Here is a 24,412-nt window from a genome sequence, read left to right as displayed (position 1 = left end):
AGAATGGTCAAAGGATATCCAGCCATCTTGACACAACTGTGGGAAGCATTGCAGTCAACATGGGCCAGCATCCCTGTGGAACGCGTTTGACACCTTGTAGAGTCCATGCCCTGACGAATTGAGCAAAAGGGGGTGCAACTCAATATTAAGGTGTTCCTAATGTTTTGTGCACTCAGTGTACACTTTATTATTTTGGTTTTTCCTTTGTTTTGGCAGTTACCTGTACTTCTAGAGTGCAGCTAGATTTGGCTTTAAGGACATCCAGTGAGAGCATTCTAAAAATCAATAACGCCATTTGAAACATAATCAGTGTAAAGTGAGTGTCACGTAGCTCTGTGTCATCATGTGAGATTCTCTCCTACAGTATAGGCCTCTACTGGAGATGGCTCTTAGGACCTCTCCTACAGTATTGGCCTCTACTGGAGATGACTCTTAGGACCTCTCCTACAGTATAGGCCTCTACTGGAGATGACTCTTAGGACCTCTCCTACAGTATAGGCCTCTACTATGTATGACTCTTAGGACCTCTCCTACAGTATAGGACTCTACTGGAGATGGCTCTTAGGACCTCTCCTACAGTATAGGCCTCTACTGGAGATGGCTCTTAGGACCTCTCCTACAGTATAGGCCTCTACTATGTATAACTCTTAGGACCTCTCCTACAGTATAGGCCTCTACTGGAGATGGCTCTTAGGACCTCTCCTACAGTATAGGCCTCTACTGGAGATGGCTCTTAGGACCTCTCCTACAGTATAGGCCTCTACTATGTATGACTCTTAGGACCTCTCCTACAGTATAGGCCTCTACTGGAGATGGCTCTTAGGACCTCTCCTACAGTATAGGCCTCTACTATGTATGACTCCTAGGACCTCTCCTACAGTATAGGCCTCTACTATGTATGGCTCTTAGGACCTCTCCTACAGTATAGGCCTCTACTGGAGATGACTCTTAGGACCTCTCCTACAGTATAGGCCTCTACTGGAGATGACTCTTAGGACCTCTCCTACAGTATAGGCCTCTACTGGAGATGACTCTTAGGACCTCTCCTACAGTATACCCTCTACTGGGGAGGACCTTCTAATGCCTAGTTATTATAGGCAGCAACTACATTACAGCATCAATAGTCCATTGTGCAGTGCATCATTTATCAAAACATCTATAGCTCTGTGGCTTCCTTCCTCATACAGCCAGATGCATTTCCTGGCAAAGGGAGGGTTATTTATTACTCCCCCTCCCTCCCTTTCTTTCTACACCTCCTCTCCCCCTTTCCTCCCACCTCCACTATCACTAATGTGTCCTTTCAGCCCGTGGTCTTTTGAATATGAGTCATGTCTGCTCTCTCATTTCCCTGCTGATTTGTGTATCTTTCCTTTTCTCTAATCAGCGATTGGATGGAGCGATAGGAGAGGTCCTGGAACATGCAAACTCAGGCAAATCTCCCAGGGTCCAAGGGCCAGGAGGAGGAAGAGGAGAAGAAGAATGCTTTGATGCCCCAGTGACAATCCTAAATCCTCTGGTACTCACCTGGGGATGTACTGCTGTGTCCAACCTTGAGTCAACAGAAGAACCATCCAGACACACACAGAGACACTTACTCCTACAATCAAGCAAGTAACTTTCTAGCTGTACACCCTTGTCTTCTACCTCTGCAACAGCAACTCCAGGTACTGTTTGACTTGATCATATCTGCCCTCTGTGATTTCTGAGTTTCATCGTGTGTATTGAGAGAAGAGAATTAGGATGTTTTATGGCTGGATCGATATAGGCATACACAGCTTTGACCATCAGAACAGTAAAGTTCACAGTATGTTGTGAACAGTAAAGTTCACAGTATGTTGGGAACTTTGTGACATTGACAATCTAATGTATAGTAGTGGATGTCAATGGCAACGCAGTGCTTTTGAATGCTTCTCCCTCTTCTTCCGACAACACCCATTTTTTGATGCAAATACATTCGTTCTGCAGTAAACCTCCAGTAATCCTGAAATTGATATTGAAGTCCTTTTTAATATCCATCTCAATAACCTCCTGTGTCAGATAATGCAATTTGGTTCAGTGGTTACAGAAATACTCCTTCTTCCAGGGTCCAAAAATCAGGTCCAAGGAACTTTCCAACATAGATTGAGATTGCCTTTATCTGAGAAACATGGAGTACACATTCAGAGCAGTAACCCACAATCCTGGGATTATAATCTGGCGAATTGAGGTAAGGCAGCTGTCAGTCAGTGTATTCTTTGAAAATGATCAGGGTGTGGATTTCACAAAGTCAGTTGTGAAAAAGACAGACATCTGCATTTCTTTGTCCTCACAGAAAATGGAGCTGGTGCAGGTCCCTGAAAAATCACATGGCAACTTCTACGAGGGCGACTGCTACATCCTACTCTCTGTGAGTCTCGGGGCCATGATACTTATCAGGGATGTCATGTCAGCACATTCATTTGTTGAATGAGGGAGTTATGATTTACAATGCCTAGTGAAAGTCTACACACCCCTCTTCACATTTTTCTGTCTTAAAATGTAATCTAAAAGGGATTCAATATTTTTTCCCCCTCTACAGATATACACAACTTCTCCACATTTTTTTTGTGGTACTTTTTACCCCTTTTTTGTGATATCCAATTGGTAGTTACAGTCTTGTCTCATTGCTTCAACTCCCGTACGGACTCGGGAGAGGCGAAGGTCGAGAGCCATGCGTCCTTCGAAACACGACCCTACCAAGCCGCCCTGCTTTTTGACACACTGCTCGCTTAAGCCGACGTGTTGGAGAAACTACAGTACAACTGGCAATCGCGTCAGCGTGCAAGTGCCCGGCCCACCACAGGAGTCGCTAGAGCGCGATGGGACAAGTACATCCCAGCCGGCCAAACACTCCCTAACCTGGACAACGCTGGGCTAATTGTGCCCTGCCTCATGGGTCTCCTGGTCACAGCCGGCTGCAACACAGCCCGGGATTGAACCCAGATCTGTAGTGATGCCTTTAGCACTGCACTGCAGTGCCTTAGACCGCTGCACCACTCAGGAGGCCTACTCCACATTTTCAAAGTGAAAGAAAGCTATAGAATAATTTCCAAATTAACACAAAAAACCCTAAGATTTCTTGAATGCCTATGTCTTCACATGCTAGAGTTAATACTTGGTGAAAGCACCTTTGGCAGCCATTACAGCTGTGAATAATTCTACCAACTTTGCACAACTCTTAGCGCAACATATATCCATAATTTTTGTCAAAACTGGTCAAGCTCAATAAATTTGCTTGGGAATCATTGATGGGAAGCAATATTTAATCCTTGTCTCAGATTTTTTAAATAGATTTAAGTCGGGACTGAGACTGGACCATTCAGGAACACTCAACTCCTCTTGGTAAGCCATTCTGGTGTGTCTTTACATTAACATATGTGTAATTGTCCTGCGGAAATATAAAACCCAAGGTTAGGTTTTCAGAAGACTACGGCAGGTTTTCCTCTCAACTTTTTACCTGGGCTTTGCTCCGTTCATATTTATTTTGATCCTGACAAACTCCCCAGTCCCTGCCAGTGACAAGCATACCCATAACACGATGCTGCCACCAAAATTCTTGAAAATACAAAGGGATCCACAACATTGCATTCACTCCATATTACTAGCCTGTATGATAAAGTAAAACATCCACTCCAAATCATCCATTCTGTTTGCAACAAGGATGTTATGCAATACTGCAAGACAACACAGCGAATACATTAAATTAAAAAACTACAGGTTTGGGTCAAATCCAATACAACACATTACAGAGGGAAACCCTCTCTATTTTCAAGTATTGTGGTGGCAGCATCATGTTATATGTATGCTTGTCATCGGCAGGAACTGAGGAGTTTGTCAGGATCAAAATAAATATGAAAAGAGCAAATCCCAGGTAAAAAGTTAGAGGAAAACCAGCCTCAGCCTTCTGAATACCCTGGGATATAGTTTTATTTTACAGCAAGACAATTACACCAATGTTAATGCCAAAGACACACCAGAATGGCTTTCAAAGTGGTGTTGAGTGTTTCTGAACGGTCCAGTCTCAGTCCTGGCTTCAATCTGCTTGAAAAATCTGAAACAAGGTTTGAATATTGCAGTCCATCAATGATTCCCAATCAAATGTAATGTGATTGAGCAATTTTGACAAAAACAATGGATATGTTGCCCTAAATGTTGGTAGAACCATTTTCTAAATGATTCACAGCTGTAATGGCTGCCAAAAGTGCTTCCACCAAGATTTTTATTTTTTACATTTATTTAACCACATATTGACTAGACAAGTCAGTTAAGAATGCATTCTTATTTACAATGACGGCCTACCCAGTCCAAACCCGGACGACGCTGGGCCAATTGTGCGCCGCCCTATGGGATTTTTTTAACTCTGGGGTGTGAAAACATACGCAATCCAGACATTATTTTTTGTACATTTTCTATAACTTCCTTTAAACTTTGAAAATGTTGTGTTGATCTGTAGGGAACCCCCCCACCCCACCCTACACACACACATTTAATCAATTTTTAGATTGAATTTTAAGGCAGCAAAATGTGAAGACTGTGCATAGGGTGTGTAGACTTTCACTAGGCACTGCATGTTATTAATGCCCTGGAGGGAATCAGTGTGTTTGCTTTGGAGTCTGTTTTGCATGATTATCATAGTGGTGACAGTATTTGCTTGCTAACGGCTATATACCATTGGTCCTGGTTTGAAGTCCTGTGAGTCACAAAATGCTCTTTGTGATGCTTCCTCTTTCTATCTCTCTCTGTTTGTTTGTTTGTCTGTCTGCCTCTACCTCCTCTTCTTTCTATCTCCCCCATCTCCACCCTCTCCCTATCTGTCTCTCTGTCTATCTATCTATCTATCTATCTATCTATCTATCTACAGTGCCTTCAGAAAGTATTCACACCCCATTACTTTTTCCACATGTTGTTGTGTTACAAGGTGGGATTAAAATGGATTTAATGGTCATTTTTTATCAATGATCTACACAAAAATTCTAATATTGGTAAAAAAATGTAATGAAAAATAAAATACTAATATACATTATCTTGATTACATAACGATTCAACCCCCTGAGTCAATACATGTTAGAATCTGTGAGTCTTTCTGGGTAAGTCTCTTCAAGCCCTATCAGTTGGTTGTTCATCATTGCTAGACAGCCATTTTCAAGTCTTGACATAGCTTTCAAGCCGATTTAAGTCAAAACTGTAACTTGGCCACTCAGGAACATTCAATGTCGTCTTGGTAAGCAACTCCAGTGTATATTTTGCCTTGCATTTTAGTTTTTTGTCCTGCTGAAAAGTGAACTTGTCTCCAGTGTCTGTTGGAAAGCAGAGTGAACCAGGTTTTCCTCTAGGATTTTGCCTGTGCTTAATTCTATTCTGTTTATTTGTATCTAATTTTTTTTTATTCCTAGTCCTTGCAGATGACAAGCATACCCATAACATGATGCAGCCAGCACCATGCTTGAAAATATGAAGCGTGGTACTCAGTCATGTGTTGGATTTGCCCCAAACGTAACACTTTGTATTCAGGATATAAAGTTAATTTCTTAGCCAAATTTTTTGCCGTTTTATTTTCGTGCCTTATTGCAAACAGGATGCATGTTTTGGAATATTTTTTTATTCTGAACAGGCCTACTTCTTTTCACTCTGTCATTTAGGTTAGTGTTGTGGAATAACTACATTGTTGTTGATCCATCCTCAGTTTTCTCCTATCACAGCCATTAAACTCTGTAACTGTCACCATTGGCTAGTGGTGAAATCCCTGAGTGGTTTCCTTCCTCTCCGGCAACTAAGATAGGAAGGATGCCTGTATATTTTTGGTGACTAGGTGTATTGATACACCATCCAAAGTGTCATTAATAACTTCACCATGCTCAAAGGGATATTCAATGTTTGTTTTTTGTATTTTTACCTATCTACCAATAGGTGCCCTTCTTTGCGAGACATTGGAAAACCTTCCTGGTCTTTGTGGTTGAATCTGTGTTTGAAATTCACTGCTCGACTGAGGGACCTTACAGATAATTGTATGTGTGGGGTACAGATCATGTTAAACACCATTATTGCACATAGAGTGAGTCCATGCAACCTATTATGTGACTTGCAATAACAAAGAGGTTGAAGACATTTTAGATAAAAACATAATTCAACTTTGACATTATGGGGTATTGTGTGTAGGCCAGTGACACAAAATCTCAATTTAATTAATTTTAGTTTCAGGTTGTAACACAACAAAATGTGGAAAAAGTCAAGGGGTGTAAATACTTTCTAAAGGCAGTGGATCTATCTCTCTCGCTCTCTCTCTCGCTCTCTCTCTCTCAATTCAATGGGGCTTTATTTACATGGGAAACATGTTTACATTGAGAAAGCAAGGGAAGTAAACAATAAACAAAAGTGAGAAGACACAAAACATCAACAAACAATTATTAGAAATGAACAGTAAACATTGCACTCATAAAGGTTTCAAAATGATAAAGACATTTTAAGTGTTATATTATCAACTATGTATAGTGTTTTAGCAATGTGCAAATAGTTGTAGTAGGAATAGTAGGGAAGATAAATAAACAGATAAGTATTGGTGGTATTTACAATGTTGTTTCTGCTCCACTGGTTGCCCTTTTCTCATGGCTACGGGCCACACATCTTGCTGCTGCGATTGCACATTGTGGTATTTTGCCAAACAAATATGGGAGTTTATCAATGTTTTATTTGTTTTCAAATTCTTTGTGGGTCTGTGTGATCTGTGAGAAATATGTATCTCTAATGGGGTCATGCATTTGGCAGGAAGTTAGGAAGTTCAGCTCAGTTTCCACCACATTTTGCGGCCAGTGTGCACATAGCCTGTCTTCTCTCGAGAGCTATGACGGCCTCTCTCAATAGCAAGGATGTTCTTTAATTTTGGGTCAGTCACAGAGGTCAGGTGTTCTGCCACTGTCTACTCTCTGTTTAGGGCCAGATAGCATTCCAATTTGCTGTTTTTTGGTTAATTCTTTCCAGTTTGTCAAATAGTTCTCTTTTTGCTTTCTCATAATTTGGTTGGGTCTAATTCTCACTTTTGTTTAATTGTCCTGGAGCTCTGTGGGGTCTGTTTGTGTTTGTGAACAGAACCCCAGAACCAGCTGGCTGAGGGGACTCTTCTCTAGGTTCATCTCTCTCTATTGGAGGGCTTTGTCATGGAATGTTTGGGCATCGGTTTGTTTTAGGTGGTTGTACAATTTAACATCTCTATTCTGGATTTGGATAACTACCGGATATAGTCCTAATTATGCTCTGCATTGTTCGGAGTTTTGCGTTGTACACTAACTACATTTTTGCAGAATTCTGCATGCAGCGTCTAAATTGGGTGATTTTTCAAATTTTGTGAATTCTTGGTTGGTTAGTGGACCCCTAGACCTCACAACCAGAGGGCAATGGGTTCTATAACTGATTCAAGTATTTTTAGCCAGACCCTAATTGCGATGTCGAGTTTTATGTTCCTTTTGATGGCGTAGAAAGCCTTTCTTGCCTTGTCTCTTAGATCATTCACAGCCTTGTGGAAGTTACCTGTGGTGTTGATGTTTAAGTAATGCTTGACTTGGGATGAAAGAAGTGCAGGAGCTGTCTTTTTCCAAGTTGGTTCATTAGACTATGTTCACCGAAATTCACAAATTACATTATGCTATAGAGACCTGATTATTTACTGTTAATGGTTTATACACATTTTCCATTACTTCTCCATGATTTGTAACCACATTTTCATGATTATTATTATACCGTACATGAAAAGTAAGCATCATTGACACTGGATAGCTGCTGTGTCTGATCCCATGTAGACTTACCATCTCCTGCCATTGTGCCCTTGATCAAGGCACTTAACCCCCAACGAAGTAGAACTCCAGTTAGTCACATGTTGTCAACATGTGGTCAACCGTCAATCTGGAGAGCTCCTGGGTGAGGAGGCTTGGCTTTTGATCCAGCCCCGAAACACCCAAATTTACTTATCAAGGCCCTGTTGAGCAGCTCCTGTTTTGACTACAATGTGGTTAGACCAGGGCTTGAACAAAAGCCTGCACACCCAGTAGCTATCCTGGAGGATGGTTACCACCCTTGATATAAAATATTGCAACATTACAACAAAATACTTTTGTCTTTCTAAAATGATTCCCTCATTCAATGAATCAGGGATCAAATGGATAAAGTAAGCGACTTCAAAGCCAGGTATCTAACTAGACATATTTATATATAAGGCTATAATATTCATGTTTTGGGGGAGATCTATGCACAGCATGTTATTTGTCAATTAGACTATTCTTCGAATATTTTTTTTACATTGTCGCAAATTTGGCTACTGTTTAATAGAGGGGAATCCCAACTTTCCAACAGTACAGATTTATTTAGGCTCTACAGTGGTGGTGGAATGTGACAACGACATTAATGCTTAGTTAGCTATAGCAAGATAATTTCTACAAGTTATGTTTTGAATTGGCTATCTAGTTAGACTTGCCTGTAATTATTTTATACCTTCTGCTGAAATGTCGCGCTCTTTCTCAGGCAACGGCCCACTCGCACTGGCATACAAACAGCACACACAGACAGGCACTGAAGCGTCATTCCAATTAAAAAATGTGCCTTTATGAATTACATAACAAAAATGATTAAACTCATTTCTAGGACTTTTCATGACCTTACAATCCCTAATTTGACAACTTGGAACAGCGCATCATGTGCATTCAGGATGCATGTGCAATTTCGAACAGTTTACTCTCATGCACAGATTCACAGACTAGCAGAAAATAAACTTGAACAAAACGGAATCAGGAAATGAATGCCAACTCTCCATTGCTATTCAATGCAGATCCCGCCTTCATTCCACTTCGATCAATAATTTTTTGCCTGTGTGTGAATCTGGGCCCAGCGATAGACTACTTTGTTTTATAGAGGAGGTGGTACGCAGTTCCCCTAAACTTTGAAGTGCCGGTATGGCGCTCTGTACTGCTCTGGCCGAAGTCAAGCAATGTGTTTAGGCCAGGAGCTCAACTTTCACATGCCCTCCCCCTGTTTTATCATTGGAATGTGATACAAAACGAGGCAGCGGTGTGATTTAGGACCATGCGGACGCCTCCGAGTGGTCGGGTAGGCTGTTTGGAGTGTTTATCCGACTGGATAAAAAATAATAATAATAATAATAATTATGTCCCCCCCACTTTTAAAACCAAAGTTGAGCCCCTGGTTTAGGCCAAGGTAGTTATAGTTCTTTGTGTGGTCTAGGGCAGTGGTCATCAACCTTTTCTGAGTCAAGAACACTTGACTGAGAACACAAAAGCAAGCCAACATCTACTGCTCAGATATTTTTCAAAACATAAGCCTATGCAACATGAACCTATTAAAAACAGTTCTGTAGCTATGAGCTTTGTACAGTAGGCTATAGGCCCAATACAGTATCACTGCGTATTGGCTATGCTTGAATTTCCCTGCCAATCTTGTTCTTCTCAGATCATTTGGAAATTATATAAAACAATTGTAGGTATATGATCACACTAGTAATAGACAATTTATTGTATTACTTGAGAGGCACAGCTAAGTGTGCATAATAATGAGCTTTTTATTTTATTTTACTGCACTAATGGCCTGCATCCGAGAGGAGGGAGGGAGTGCAGCGGTGAAGCTGCCTCTCTCCTGCCTCACTGTCAGCTGGATACAGTCTTCCAGCTGATGGCAAAACTTAACCTCTCTTGGGTAGGGGGCAGTATTTTCACGTCCGGATAAAGAAACGTACCCGATTTAATCTGGTTATTACTCCTGCCCAGAAACTAGAATATGCATATAATTGTTTGATTTGGATAGAAAACACCCTAAAGTTTCTAAAACTGTTTGAATGGTGTCTGTGAGTATAACAGAACTCATATGGCAGGGCAAAACCTGAGAAGATTCTATACAGGAAGTGCCCTCTCTGACCATTTCTTGGCCTTCTATAGCCTCTTTATCGAAAACAGAGGATCTCTGCTGTAACGTGACATTTTCTAAGGCTCCCATAGGCTCTCAGAAGGCGCCAGAACGGGGAATGATGACTCTGCAGTCCCTGGCTGAAAAACAGTAGCGCATTTGGATAGTGGTCGATCTGAGAACAATGACACGGGCGCACGCATGCACGTGGAGACACCATTTTCTTATTTCAGTCTTTGAATGAAAACAACGTCTCCCGGTCGGAATATTATCGCTATTTTACGAGAAAAATCACATTTTTTGTCACGACATGCGTCCGCGCGTCACCGTTCGGATAAGGACCTGAACACACGGACAAAACAGAGGATATTTGACACCGCGATTGCATAAAGGAGTTCTGTATCTATAATTCTTAATATAATTGTTATGTTTTTTGTGAACGTTTATCGTGAGTAATTTAGTAAATTCACCGGAAGTTTCGGTGGGTATGCTAGTTCTGAACGTCACATGCTAATGTAAAAAGCTGGTTTTTGATATAAATATGAACTTGATTGAACAAAACATGCATGTATTGTATAACATAATGTCCTAGGAGTGTCATCTGATGAAGATCATCAAAGGTTAGTGCTGCATTTAGCTGTGGTTTTGGTTTTTGTGACATTATATGCTAGCTTGAAAAATGGGTGTGTGATTATTTCTGGCTGGGTACTCTCCTGACATAATCTAATGTTTTGCTTTCGTTGTAAAGCCTTTTTGAAATAAGACAATGTGGTTAGATTAACGAGAGCCTTGTCTTTAAAATGGTATAAAATAGTAATATGTTTGAGAAATTGAAGTTATAGTATTTTTAAGGTTTTTGAATATCGCGCCACTCGATTCCACTGGCTGTTGACTAGGTGGGACGTCCCACATACCCGAGAGAGGTTAAGTCGCACTGCATTATTTCTGCCTCATGTTACTCCTATGAGTAAGTGAAATATTTCTTGATATTAAAAAAGACACAAGGCGCTAATAATAACAACGCAAGCTTAAACGAAACACTTTGCTATACTCATTCATTGCAGCTGAACTGCTGGTGGTAACGTAAGTGGAAGTACAGAGAACGCACATTTTATGGCCTATAAAAGTGTTGAACTAAGTGTTTACGTGCTGAATAACAATTTAAACATGAACTTACTTATAAAAACAGCAGCTCTTTGCTGTATTCATTTAGTCTCTCTCTAGTCATGGTTTTGAAATCTCACATGAGCAAAATTGCTGTGCGCTCGAGGCTTCTTTTTACAGCCTATGGCTCGAGGAAACTGTGCAGACACGGTGATGTGAGCTATCTGATTGGCCAGCAGTAGGCCTATAGGTGCACTTGATTTGCTATCTGGGCCTGCCGAGTATGCAGAGTTCTACCTTCAGACACATGAAATGGTTCAAAATGGGAACACTTTGTCTTCCAGGCGCTAGGGCTGCTGAATCAAATGCACCTACCGCCAACAGTGCTAAACGAAAAAAAGATATATATAATATGAACGCAAAGGTTTATCAGTGTTGTTTTTTACAGAAATGTTTGGTGATCGAATACGAATTACTTGGAGGTCAACCATTGATCGCAATCGATGCGTACATTGATTTTATATTGTCACATGTTTTTCCCCCAATACCGCTTTCCATCAATTTGTATAGTTGACCCTCATGCCAAAATGAATTAAAAGCTTGAAATCAACAAAGCATGAAAATACTTTTTTGTTTTGTTTGTCAATAATTGTGTGCAGGGTGTACCCCTTCACTTTTCCCACATTTTGTTACAGCCGAATTCTAAAATGGATGAAATAAATAATAAATCCTCATCCTTCTACACACAATACCGCATAATGAAAATGAAAAATCGGTTTTTAGAAATGTTTGCAAATGTATTTACAAAAAACAACAGATACGTTATTTACATAAGTATTCAGACCCTTTGCTATGAGATTCGAAATTGAGCTCAGGTGCATCCTGTTTCCATTGATCATCCTTGAGATGTTTCTACAACTTGATTGGGGTCCACCTGTGGTAAATTCAATTCCTTCGACCTCATGGCTTGGTTTTTGCTCTGACATGCATTCTCAACTGTGGGACCTTATATAGACAGGTGTGTGCCTTTCCAAATAATTTCCAATCAATTGAATTTACCACAGGTGGACACCAATCAAGTTGTAGAAACATCTCAAGGATGATCAATGGAAACAGGATGCACCTAAGCTCAATTTCGAGTCTCATAGCAAAGGGTCTGAATACTTATGTAAATAAGATATTTCTGTTTTTTAACATTTCTAACATTTCAAAAAAACTGTTTTCACTTTGTCATTATGGGGTATTGTATGTAGATTGATGAGAGAAAAATACAATTTAATCAATTTTAGAATAAGGCTGTAATGTAAAAAAATGTGGAAAAGTCAAGGGGTCTGAATACTTTCCAAATGCACTGTGTACGTGGTCTGTCGTATGTTTTTTTGGTAAGAAGCCAATTTGACATTTGCTCAGGACATTGTTTTCACTGAGGAAATGTTGGAGTCTGCTGTTGATGATACTGCAGAGGATTTTTCTGAGATTGCTGTTGACACAGATTCCACAGTAATTATTGGGGTGAAATTTGTCTCCAGTTTTGTGGCTTGTGGTGATCAGACTTTGGTTCCAAAAATTGGGGAATATGCCAGACCTAAGAATAATGTTGGAGAGTTTAAGAATAGCCAATTTGAATTTGTGGTCTGTATATTTTATCATTTTGTTTAGTATACCATTAACACCACAGGCCTTTTTGGGTTGGAGGGTCTGTATTTGTCCTGTAGCTCATCCAATGTAATTGGAGAATCCAGTGGGTTCTGGTAGTCTTTAATAGCTGATTTTTGCGCTTATTCTTTGCATTATTCTAAATTTGATTAAATTGTATTTTTCTCTCATCAATCTACATACAATACCCCATAATGACAAAGTGAAAACAGTTTTTATGAAATGTTAGAAATTGCGTTATATTGCTGAAAAGGTTGGAGAAGTGGTTTATCCATACATCTCAATTTTGAATAGATAGCTCTTCATTAAGCCATTTCTCATTGTTGTTAGTTTTCTTAGGTTTTCTGCCTGAATTAAAATGTGATATGTTAGCTGATAGGTCAAATATATTTTTCAGGCTTCCTACTTCTAAGTTTACACCTTCACTATTGCAGGGAAACATTTTGTCCAGGAAGTTCTCTAGGGGTGATTGGCTTTGTTTTTGGCCAATTGTTTTTTGGTAGGTATCTACATGTAACAGTGTAGGTTCTGTCCCTCTCTTCGCCCCAACCTGGGCTCGAACCAGGGACCCTTGCACACATCAACAAATGACACCCACGAAGCATCGTTACCCATCGCGCCACAAAAGCCGCGGCCCTTGCAACGCAAGGGGAACAACCACTTCAGGTCTCAGAGCGAGTGACGTCACTGATTGAAACGCTATTAGCGTGCACCACCGCTAACTAACTATCCATTTCACATCGGTTACATACACTAACCTCCTTCCATCGATAGCATTTCTCAATAGCATGCAGTTTTTTCGGCTTCGATGCCTCATGGTTGAGTATTGCTCTCTTCAAGTAGATTGTGATTTTGCTGTGATCTGATAGGGTTGTCAGTGGGCTAACTGTGAACGCTTTGAGAAACTCTGGGTTAAGGTCAGTGATAAAGTAGCCTGCAGTATTACTGCCAAGAGATGAGCTATAGGTGTACCTACAGATGTAGTTCCCTCGAAGCCTATCATTGACTATGTACAGACCCAGCGTGCAACAGAGCTGCAGGAGTTGTGACCCGTTTTTTGTTGGTTGTTTTATTGTAGTTGTGTCTAGGGGGCCATATTGATCTCTCTCTCTTTATCTCCCCCTGTCTGTCTCAGACCCAGAAAGTGGGCAGCTCTCTGTCCTATGACATCCACTACTGGATCGGCTCCCAGTCCAGTCAGGATGAACAGGGTGCGGCCGCAGTCTACACCATCCAGCTGGATGAGTTCCTGGGATCAGGGCCCATCCAGCACCGCGAGGCCCAGAACCATGAGTCGGATGCCTTCCGGGGATACTTCAAACAAGGGGTCATGTAAGTATATACAGTGGCTTGCGAAAGTATTCACCGCCCTTGGATTTTTTCTATTTTGTTGCCTTACAACCTGGAATTAAAATAGATTTTTTGGTGGGTTTGTATCATTTGACTTACACAACATGCCTACCACTTTGAAGATGCAAAATATTTTTTATTGTGAAACAAATGACAAATAAGACAAAAAAACTGAAAACTTGAGGGTGCATACCTATTCACCCCCCCAAAGTCAATACTTTGTAGAGCCACCTTTTGCAGCAATTACAGCTGCAAGTCCCGGGGTATGTATCTATAAGCTTGGCACATCTAGCCACTGGGATTTTTGCCCATTCTTCAAGGCAAACTGCTCCAGCCCCTTCAAGTTGGATGGGTTCCGTTGGTTTACAGCAATCTTTTAGTCATACCACAGATTCTCAATTGGATTGAGGTCTGGGCTTTGACCAGGCCATTCCAAGACATTTAAATGTTTCCCCTTAAACCACTCAAGTGTTGCTTTAGCAGTATGCTTAGGGTCATTGTCCTGCTGGAAGGTGAACCTCCGTCCCAGTCTCAAATCTCTGGAAGACTGAAACAGGTTTCCCTCAAGTATTTCCCTGTATTTAGCGCCATCCATCATTCCTTCAATTCTGGCCAGTTTCCCAGTCCCTGCCGATGAAAAACATCCCCACAGCATGATGCTGCCACCACCATGCATCACTGTGGGGATGGTGTTCTCAGGGTGATGAGAGGTGTTGGGTTTGCGCCAGACATAGCATTTTTCTTGATGGCCAAAAAGCTCAATTTTAGTCTCATCTGACCAGAGTACAGTCTTCCATATGTTTGGGGAGTCTCCCACATGCCTTTTGGCGAACATCAAACATGTTTGCTTATTTTTTTTTTTTAAGCAATGACTTTTTTTCTGGCCACTCTTCAGGAAAGCCCAGCTCTGTGGAGTGTACGGCTTAAAGTGGTCCTATGGACAGATACTCCAATCTCCACTGTGAAGCTTTGCAGCTCCTTCAGGGTTATCTTTGGTGTCTTTGTTTGTCACGTCCTGACCATAGTGAGTGGTTATTTTCTATGGTAGAGTAGGTCAGGGCGTGACAGGGGGTGTTTGTCTGGTTTTGTATGTCTATGTTTTGGTTCTAGGTTTGTATTTCTATGTTGGTGTTATTTGGCATGACCTCCAATTAGAGGCAGCAGGTTGTCGTTGTCTCTAATTGGAGGTCCTATTTAAGTTTAGGTTTGTCCCACAGGTGTTTGTGGGTGATTGTTCTTCGTGAGGTTTATGTTCCTCCAGCGTCACGGTTTGTTGTTTTGTATTTACTTAAAGTGTTAATTGTTGCATTCGGTTTCACTGATTTAAATAAAACATGTGGAACTACGAAAACACTGCATCTTGGTCCGCTCTTTCAAACAGCCGTGACATTGTTGCCTCTCTGATTAATGCCCTCCTTGCCTGGTCCGTGAGCTTTGGTGTGCGGCCCTCTCTTGGCAGGTTTGTTGTGGTGCCATATTCTTTCCATTTTTAATAATGGATTTAATGGTGCTCGTGGGATGTTCAAAGTTACTGATATTATTTTATAACCCAACCCTGAGCTGTACTGCTCCACAACTTTGTCCCTGACTTGTTTGGAGAGCTCCTTGGTCTTCATGGTGACGCTTGCTTGGTGGTGCCCCTTGCTTAGTGGTGTTGCAGACTCTGGGGCCTTTCAGAACAGGTATATATATACTGAGATCATGTGACAGATCATGTGACACTTAGACTGCACACAGGTGGACTTTATTTAACTAATTATGTGACTTCTGAAGGTAATTGGTTACACCAGATCTTATTTAGGGGCTTTACAGCAAAGGGGGTGAATACATATGCACGCACCGCTTTTCTGTTTTTAATTTTGTAGAATTTTTTTAAACAAGTTATTTTTTTCATTTCACTTCACCAATTTGCACTATTTTGTGTATGTCCATTACATGAAATCCAAATAAATATCCATTTAAATTACAGGTTGTAATGCAACAAAATAGGAAAAACGCCAAGGGGGATGAATACTTTTGCAAGGCACTGTACATATAATTTATATATATATATATATACACACATATATAGCGAGAGAGAGAGAGAGCAATCAAACAATCTCATCGTTATACTCTGTTCAGTATTCCCATTCTGATCATATTCTGAAGCACTGTGGGTAATTCTTCTGTGGGTGTAGGTTAGGCAAAGGAGCATAGTTATCAATGGTGATTAGTGTACCCACCCATACAGATTTGATTATTGAGCAAAAGCTCTTATTTCAACGTCACAAAAAACACAATGTATTTTGTGCACGCAATACAGACATTACACTGTAATAAAACCAAGAGAAATGTATTTTATAGCCTACTTACCTCTCTGTCTCCTACAGCTATAAGAAGGGTGGGGTGGCATCAGGAATGAAACACATAGAGACCAACAGTTATGACATCCAGAGACTGCTGCATGTGAAAGGGAAGAAAAGGGTCAGCGCCATGGAGGTGAGAAACACAGATACAGGGTGATTTCATTCTGTGTAACACAACAGGAAGTGCCGCAGAAAATGCTTGAAAATTAACTTGCAATGTATCTGGCACAATTTTGCCCATACTGTAGGTAGAGATGAGCTGGAAAAGCTTCAATCTTGGGGATGTCTTTCTGTTGGACTCTGGTAAAACCATCATTCAGTGGAATGGACCAGAGAGCAACAGACAGGAGAGGCTCAAGGTACGGTAACGATCTGTGCAATTGCTGTTCTCAAGGAGTGTATCAACAGTGAAGTCAATGTAATCTTATTACACATACCTCCAATCACTGACACGATGAAGCTAATTCCACATTGGTAGCTCAATAAACCAAGAGTGGTTGAAGTGAAATCCACTCCCCTAAAGATTGGCTGTAGAGACCCCTAGTAGAAACACATTAGAATCAACACTTTAGATTAGAATCACAGTAACTCAATCACGTACCTCTGGGTTATTCCACCAATTCTGTGCCTTTTGAAAATATTTGATTTCACCTACTTTTAACATTCTGTCATAAAGAGCACATGTTCAACTTTATTCAAAACAAATCTTTTCATCTCGAAAGGTTAAATAACTAAAATTTTTTTAATAATAAGTGCCTATTAAGTGCCAAATAAAGTAACAGGGTTGACCATAACAGGGTTGATGATTTCATCTTAGATCAGACATAAATCCCATTGTGACGGGGGAATGGAAGCTTGTTGTGTGCAACAGAGAGCGGCAGTTGAATGCAAACTTCACAAAAAAACGTGTATTGCTAAAACATTTCTAGCCTGTCTATCTATGGGTAACAGGGTTGACAGGTGTTATGCTCGACCTGTTCAGTTGTCCCATCACAAAACACCAGAAAATTGCCAAAAAGAGTAGAACCAGCTCACTTGCGTTTACACTATGATTTGACTATTAGATGTTAAATGTTTCTTTTGGAAAAAAAGGATTGAAAACTCAATAAAAATGCAGTTATTGTAACAGGGTTGACCTTAAAAGAGGGAGAGACATAAATTGAACCACTAATCACATGAAATAAATAATCTTCAGAAATTACTTTGGCAAATCAAGTAAATAACTTGGGGCTTCACAATGATGATGAAACTTGGGAAAGTGTTTGGTGGGTTGAAGTGGGTTGAAATCTTCCTAAAAGTGACACAGGGTTGATGGAGGGACATGTACAAATGCAGAAATGTTGCACTTTATAAGCCTTAATTCATGTAAAAAAAATCGGATTTATCGAATTCTCCAGGTGGTATATATTAAAGGGCACTTCGTTTAATTTAACAGACTTTTAAAATGCAATATTGGTGAACAATTTCTACTGAAAATATCAAAGGGACGCAACATGCACTCTTTTCATGGAACGACATCTCTAACTTTACATTCTGTGACTTTTAGGGCATGCTGCTGGCTAAAGACATTCGGGACAGGGAGCGAGGGGGTCGGACAGAGATAGGGGTGATAGAGGGGGAAGCAGAGGCAAATTCCTCTAAACTGATGGACATCCTGACTAGCATCCTGGGGCAACGGACCTCCAAGCTGCCCAGTGGAACGCCTGATGAAATAGCTGACCAACAACAGAAAGCGCAGCTTACTCTGTACCAGTGAGTGGCTAAGGGCCCATGTCCAGATGTCCTGTATTTTTGCCTGTTTGGATTGTGTCAGGCATTTATTGCAAAAAAAGTTAACTCCAATAAGTTTAAAACTCATTCTGAATCATAGTTAGCCTAGTCCAAGCCATGTTTGGCATGAAATAAGATACAAGAAGTTGGCATGATAGCATGACTGGCACTCAGGCTAAAATCATACTTAGTCATTAGTAAGTATGTCCTTTCCCCAACAGTGTGTCTGATGCTGAGGGCCAGATGAAAGTCATAGAAGTTGCCACTAGGCCACTGGTTCAGGACATGTTAAATCATGATGTAAGTCTGCAGAGCAGAAAATTGTACAAGTCGGACATCATTTGATATAAGCATTATGAAGAGTTGTGGGTTCCCAGTTATAGACATTAGCTCATGTGACTTAATCTTTCTCCAGGACTGTTATTTCCTAGACCAGGGAGGGGTGAAGATCTTTGTGTGGAAGGGGAAGCAAGCCAACAAGGCAGAGAGACAGGCTGCCATGTCCAGAGCTTTGGTGGGTATAAGAGATCACACATACTGTACATACTGTATGGTATCTTCTTTTTGTTTCCTCTTTTTGCAACAAAAAGTCTGCCAGAGTGGCAGCTTGAGTTTTGTGTGCCAAGTAACCAGTTGCAGTATCTGATGGGAATGCACTGAATCTGTCTCCTTCCTCTGTGAACAGGAGTTCATTAAGCTGAAGAACTACCCCACCACCACCAATGTGGAGACAGTGAATGACGGGGCAGAGTCTGCCCTCTTTAAGCAGCTGTTCCAGAGCTGGAGTGTGAAGGAGCAGACTGTAGGCCTGGGAAAAACACACAATGTGGGGAGAGTGGGTATGTGTTTCTATGTTAGGTACCAGATCCAAATCAATAGCTAGAAATGGGATAAAAGGTATTGTCTTTAAGTGACTACCTTTCCCCCTTTCGAATGTATGTTTGACATGAGTGCTTGGAAAATACTATCTTTAGTATCTAATTCCTCACTTTGTATTTGTCTTTATTTTGTGATTCAACACTGTTGTTACTATATATATATATATATATATATATATATATATATATATAGTTGAAGTCAGAAGTTTACATACACTTAGGTTGGAGTCATTAAAACTCGTTTTTCGACCACTCCACAAATTTCTTGTTAACAAACTGTAGTTTTGGCAAGTCAGTTATGCACAAGGTACATGTCCTGACACAAGTAATTTTTCCAACAATTGTTTACAGACAGAATATTTCACTTATAATTCACTGTATCACAATTCCAGTGGGTCAGAAGTTTACATACACTAAGTTGACTGTGCCTTTAAACTGCTTGGAAAATTCCAGAGAATGATGTCATGGCTTTAGAAGCTTCTGATAGACTAATTGACATCATTTGAGTCAATTGGAGGTGTACCTGTGGATGTATTTCAAGGCCTACCTTCAAATTCTGTGCCTCTTTGCTTGACATCATGGGAAAATCAAAAGAAATCAGCCAAGACCTCAGAAAAAAATTGTAGACCTCCACAAGTCTGGTTCATCCTTGGGAGTAATTTCCAAACGCCTGAAGGTATCACGTTCATCTGTTCAAACAATAGTACACAAGTATAAACACCATGGGACCACACAGCTGTCATACCGCTCAGGAAGGAGACGCGTTCTTTCTCCTAGAGATGTACGTAGTTTGGTGCGACAATTGCATAAAAAATCTGCCATTTCCAGCTACATTAGTCATTTACAACATTAACAATGTCTATACTGTATTTCTGATTAACTTTATGTTATTTTAATGGACAAAATATTTGCTTTTCTTTAAAAAACAAGGACATTTCTAAGTGACCCCAAACTTTTGAACGGTGGTGTATATATGCAGTACCAGTAATAAGTTTGGACACACCTACTCGTTCAAGGGTTTTTTTTACATTTACATTTTAGTCATTTAGCGGACACTCTTATCCAGAGCGACTTACAGTAGTGAATACATACATTTCATGCATTTTTTTGTACTGGCCCCCCGTGGGAATCGAACCCACAACCCTGGCGTTGCACACACCACGCTGGCGTTGCAAACACCATGCTCTACCAACTGAGCCACTATGTCTACATTGTATAATAATAGTGAAGACATCAACACAATGAAATAACACATATGGAATCATGTAGTAACCAAAAAAGTGTTCAAGGCAAAGCTATCATCAAGGCAAGGGTGGCTACTTTGAAGAATCTCAAATATAATATATATTTAGATTTGTTTAACACCTTTTTGGTTGTGTGTTATTAAAAGTGTTATTTCATAGTTTTATATGATTGTTATATAAGTGTTATTTCATAGTTTTGATGTATTCACTATTATTCTACAATGTAGAAAACAATAAAAATAAAGAATGAGTAGGTGTGTCCAAACGTTTGACTAATACTGTATACATATATACCTTAGCCAACGTCACTCAGGAGAAGTTTGATGCCACGCGGATGCATGTGATGCCAGATGTAGCAGCACAGGAGCGCATGGTGGATGATGGCACTGGCCAAGTGCAGGTAAACTCACAAAAACATTAACTCTGAATCATGTAATTTGTTCCAAGATATCTCTCGGTCATTTGACTCACTGTTTGTTCCTTGTGGATATTTCATACACTCTCTGTGACACATGCAGGTGTGGCGTATCGAGGACCTGGAGCTGGTCCCAGTGGAACCCCAGTGGCATGGCTTCTTCTATGGAGGAGACTGCTACCTGGTGCTCTACACTTATGAGGTCCACAACAAGCTCAACTACCTCCTTTACATGTGGCAGGTAAAGGAGCTTACTGCCATTGTAGAACGCATGAAGGTTAATCCATTTATTTGTAATAACATGGCAATAAAATTGCATTACTTTAGACATAAATACATCATCATTACAGTTAATATATTTTTTTCAGGGGCGTCATGCCTCTCAGGATGAGATAGCGGCATCTGCCTTCCAGGCCGTGGCCCTGGATCAAAAGTATGGTGACCAGCCTGTACAAGTAAGGATCACCATGGGCAAGGAACCCAGACACTTCATGGCCATGTTCAAGGGTAAAATGGTTATATTTGAGGTGAGACAGTTTTGTTTTTGATTTAATGGTACAATGATACAATTTAAGACTTGTGAAACTGGTTTTCATTTTCTGAGATCAATGGATTGTCTTTTGATTATCCGTGATTACAGGCTGATTTAGGATTTCAAACCATGAAGTAATTTATTACAACATATTTAAATCAAACCTGACCTGCTCTCCTCATCTTCTGTTCCTCAGGGTGGTACCTCCAGAAAAGGGACATCTGACCCAGAGCCACCCATCAGATTGTTCCAGGTCCACGGTTCTGACGCCTCCAACACCAAAGCCATCGAGGTGCCGGCCCTGGCAGCCTCGCTCAACTCAAACGATGTCTTTCTGCTGAGGAGCCAGTCCGGGATCCACCTGTGGTGTGGCAAGGTACTGTAGGGAGGATAAATAGGTATATCCAGGTGTGGATACCAGGTGTGGAGCCTGCTGGTTTTCTGTTCTACCAGATAATTAATTGCACACACCTGTTGTCACAGGTCAAAATCAGTCCCTGACTGAAGGGGAACAATGAAAAAAATGAAGTAGAACATGCTTCGAGGTCTAGAGTTGAGTTTGAGGGGTATAGGGAATAGGGTGCCATTTGGGACGCAGACACAGAGATATAGAGATGGTACAACATTCTGTCTAATAGTCTCTCTCTGATTGGCAGGGATCAAGTGGGGATGAGAGAGCCATGGCTAAGGAGGTCAGTTCTGTAATTGGACAGCACTCAACTGCTGAGCAGATCGTGGCGGAGGGTCAGGAGCCTGTTGAATTCTGGGATTTACTTGGAGGGAAGGCCCCTTATGCCAACGACAAGAGGTAATAAACTGTCATAAAGTATGGCAGTATGTTACCATGCCATTATCTGTATTTCAACCAAATATTCTCTCATATAATGTCAATTGGAGCAGCTGTATTACGTTAGTGAAGTGATTGCAATCCTAATCCATGTGGATTGATGTGAGTCACTGTGCTAGATATGTTGGATTTCAAGTAAACAGTTTGGTGTATTTAGATTTGTGTGTGTGTGTGTTTCTTGTCTCTGAAAGACTACAGCAGGCTGTTCTGGATCATCAGCAGCGTCTCTTTGAATGCTCCAATAAGACTGGCCGTTTCATCGTTACCGAGGTGACCCAGTTCACACAGGATGACCTCAGCGAGGATGATGTCATGCTGCTAGACACATGGGACCAGGTACAGTGTGTATTGTTAAAACACAACTTGCAATGTTAACCAAATTGGTATAAAGTAAATCACACAATTATAAAACATTATACTAACGAAAAGGTAATAGGTCTGCAATCAAAGCGATGTCACATAAAGCTTACTTTATTTTGTATAGTTTTATATTTTATATTACATTTGTGAACCGTCATCAGATATCTGATCATGTTGCATCCAGGTTTTCCTCTGGGTAGGGAATGAGGCCAATGAGTTGGAGAAGAAGGAGGCTGTGCTCACCAGTCAGGAGTACCTGCGAACCCACCCAGGGTCCCGGGACCCTGACACCCCCATCCTCCTCATCAAGCAGGGGTACGAACCCCCCACCTTCACCGGCTGGTTCACCGCCTGGGACCCCTCCAAATGGAGCGTGAGTGCAAGTGATCTCCTTCTCTTCCAGATGAACTCTCGGCCTGTGTGTGTGTATGTCTGTGTGTTTGTGCGTGTGTGTGTGCTTGTGTGTGTGTGTGTGTGTGTGTGTGTGTGTGTGTGTGTGTGTGTGTGTGTGTGTGTGTGTGTGTGTGTGTGTGTGTGTGTGTGTGTGTGTGTGTGTGTGTCAAAAATTGTACATAACTGTTTAAGTTAATAGATTCCATCAATAATACTGTACACACATTTGTTGTGTTAGGGAGGGAAAACTTACGAAGAGCTGAAGAAAGAGTTGGGGGAGGTGACATTCCTCATAAGGATCACAAATGTAAGCACAATTTTATTTATCTATACATTCACCAAAACTTGGTGTAAAGAGAGGGATTGAGAAAATGATGAGCTGGATCCATCAATCAATTGACCTAACCTTGCTGTGAACTCAACCCAATAGACTAAGCGATACCTCAATTGTATTGGCCCTGTACACACTCAGGCCATACAACAGATTTACAACCCACTTTGGTTGTGATACAACTGATTGTTTAGTTTGTCTGGACAAAAATTATTACACATCCATTATGCCTCGGCAGCCGTTGTGTAAAAAAGAATTGTCAGACAAACTCCTGAATCTAATCTTTGCCTCTCAGGAGCAGAATGGTGTTGAGACCAAGAAGAACTTCCAGTCTTACCCACCAAAGGACCTGATCAACAAACTAGCCAATGAGCTGCCTAAGGGTGTCGAACCCACCCAAAAGGAGGTAGGTGTACTGAGCTGCTATAATGAAGTGACTAGTGTTCAAAGTACTGCCACACTGATACACTCAGATGCTGTATTCATTGGTAGTTTTTAAAGTGTGAAAAGTAGATTCTCTCCTCAATACTCTACTATGAGTTACGGTGTAGTACAACTTGTTTTAAGTGTCTTGACAAATGTATTCTTTACACTTGAATGTTGCCTTGAAAAATGTAAATGGTCTCCTTCTTCTCTCTCTCCCTCCTCTGTCGTCCAGAAACATCTCTCAGACTCAGACTTCAGTGCCATATTTGGAATGTCTAAAAACCTGTTTGCCAGCCTGCCTCTATGGAAGCAGCTGAGCATTAAAAAAGGCAAAGGCTTATTTTAAGGGGACTGAATCTCTCATAATTTTGCATCAATTTCCAGATGTTTAAATTTGCAAAGCATACTAATTGTACCTTGTTCCAACATTACTTTTAGTTCGTGTCTTATTATTTTGTTCTAATTTCAAAGTCTGTCATAAATTCAATGGATGTCAGAAGGCATTAACTGAGATATTTAATGTTTTGTGCATTTAAAAAAATATTTTGATTGTACATGTCTACCTCTCAATCAAACATCCATGTTAAATACAATCAATCTAATAAAAACATCAATGTGTGTATTCTCAATGATTATATTATTGCCTCTTCGGACCACGCACAACTACCATATATCCTGTAGTTTTGTTGATTGTAATATGGTATGGTAGGACTCAATATACAAATAAAAACAGGGGAGATGTCTATCATTGTTATGTGTGTTTCATCCATGTAGTTCACAAGAGGCTTTCAGGGTCTTGATTTCTTGGTGTAATTATCTTTCTCCTAATCCATCTTCAATAAA

The 24,412-nt window shown here is 40.7% G+C and overlaps 1 protein-coding gene across 1 annotated transcript; it reads left to right on the top strand.

Moving 5' to 3' along the window:
- The first annotated feature begins 1,420 nt into the window (after positions 1-1,420).
- Positions 1,421-24,312, top strand: avil (advillin). Its single transcript, XM_014167221.2, has 20 exons — positions 1,421-1,664; positions 2,084-2,206; positions 2,312-2,386; positions 13,814-14,010; positions 16,398-16,506; positions 16,622-16,732; positions 17,920-18,125; positions 18,365-18,443; positions 18,559-18,657; positions 18,829-18,982; positions 20,565-20,665; positions 20,784-20,921; positions 21,049-21,207; positions 21,409-21,588; positions 21,869-22,020; positions 22,251-22,395; positions 22,604-22,792; positions 23,051-23,119; positions 23,439-23,549; positions 23,802-24,312. The coding sequence occupies exons 2-20, from the start codon at positions 2,147-2,149 to the stop codon at positions 23,913-23,915; spliced, it is 2,448 nt and encodes an 815-aa protein (XP_014022696.1). The 5' UTR covers positions 1,421-1,664; positions 2,084-2,146; the 3' UTR covers positions 23,916-24,312.
- Positions 24,313-24,412: the final 100 nt, after the last annotated feature.

Source organism: Salmo salar, chromosome ssa22 (genome assembly GCF_905237065.1).
Source record: "Salmo salar chromosome ssa22, Ssal_v3.1, whole genome shotgun sequence".
Lineage (NCBI taxonomy): Eukaryota > Metazoa > Chordata > Actinopteri > Salmoniformes > Salmonidae > Salmo > Salmo salar.
The sequence above is the reverse complement of the archived record's forward strand: the minus strand, read 5'-3'. Positions and strand labels throughout refer to the sequence as shown.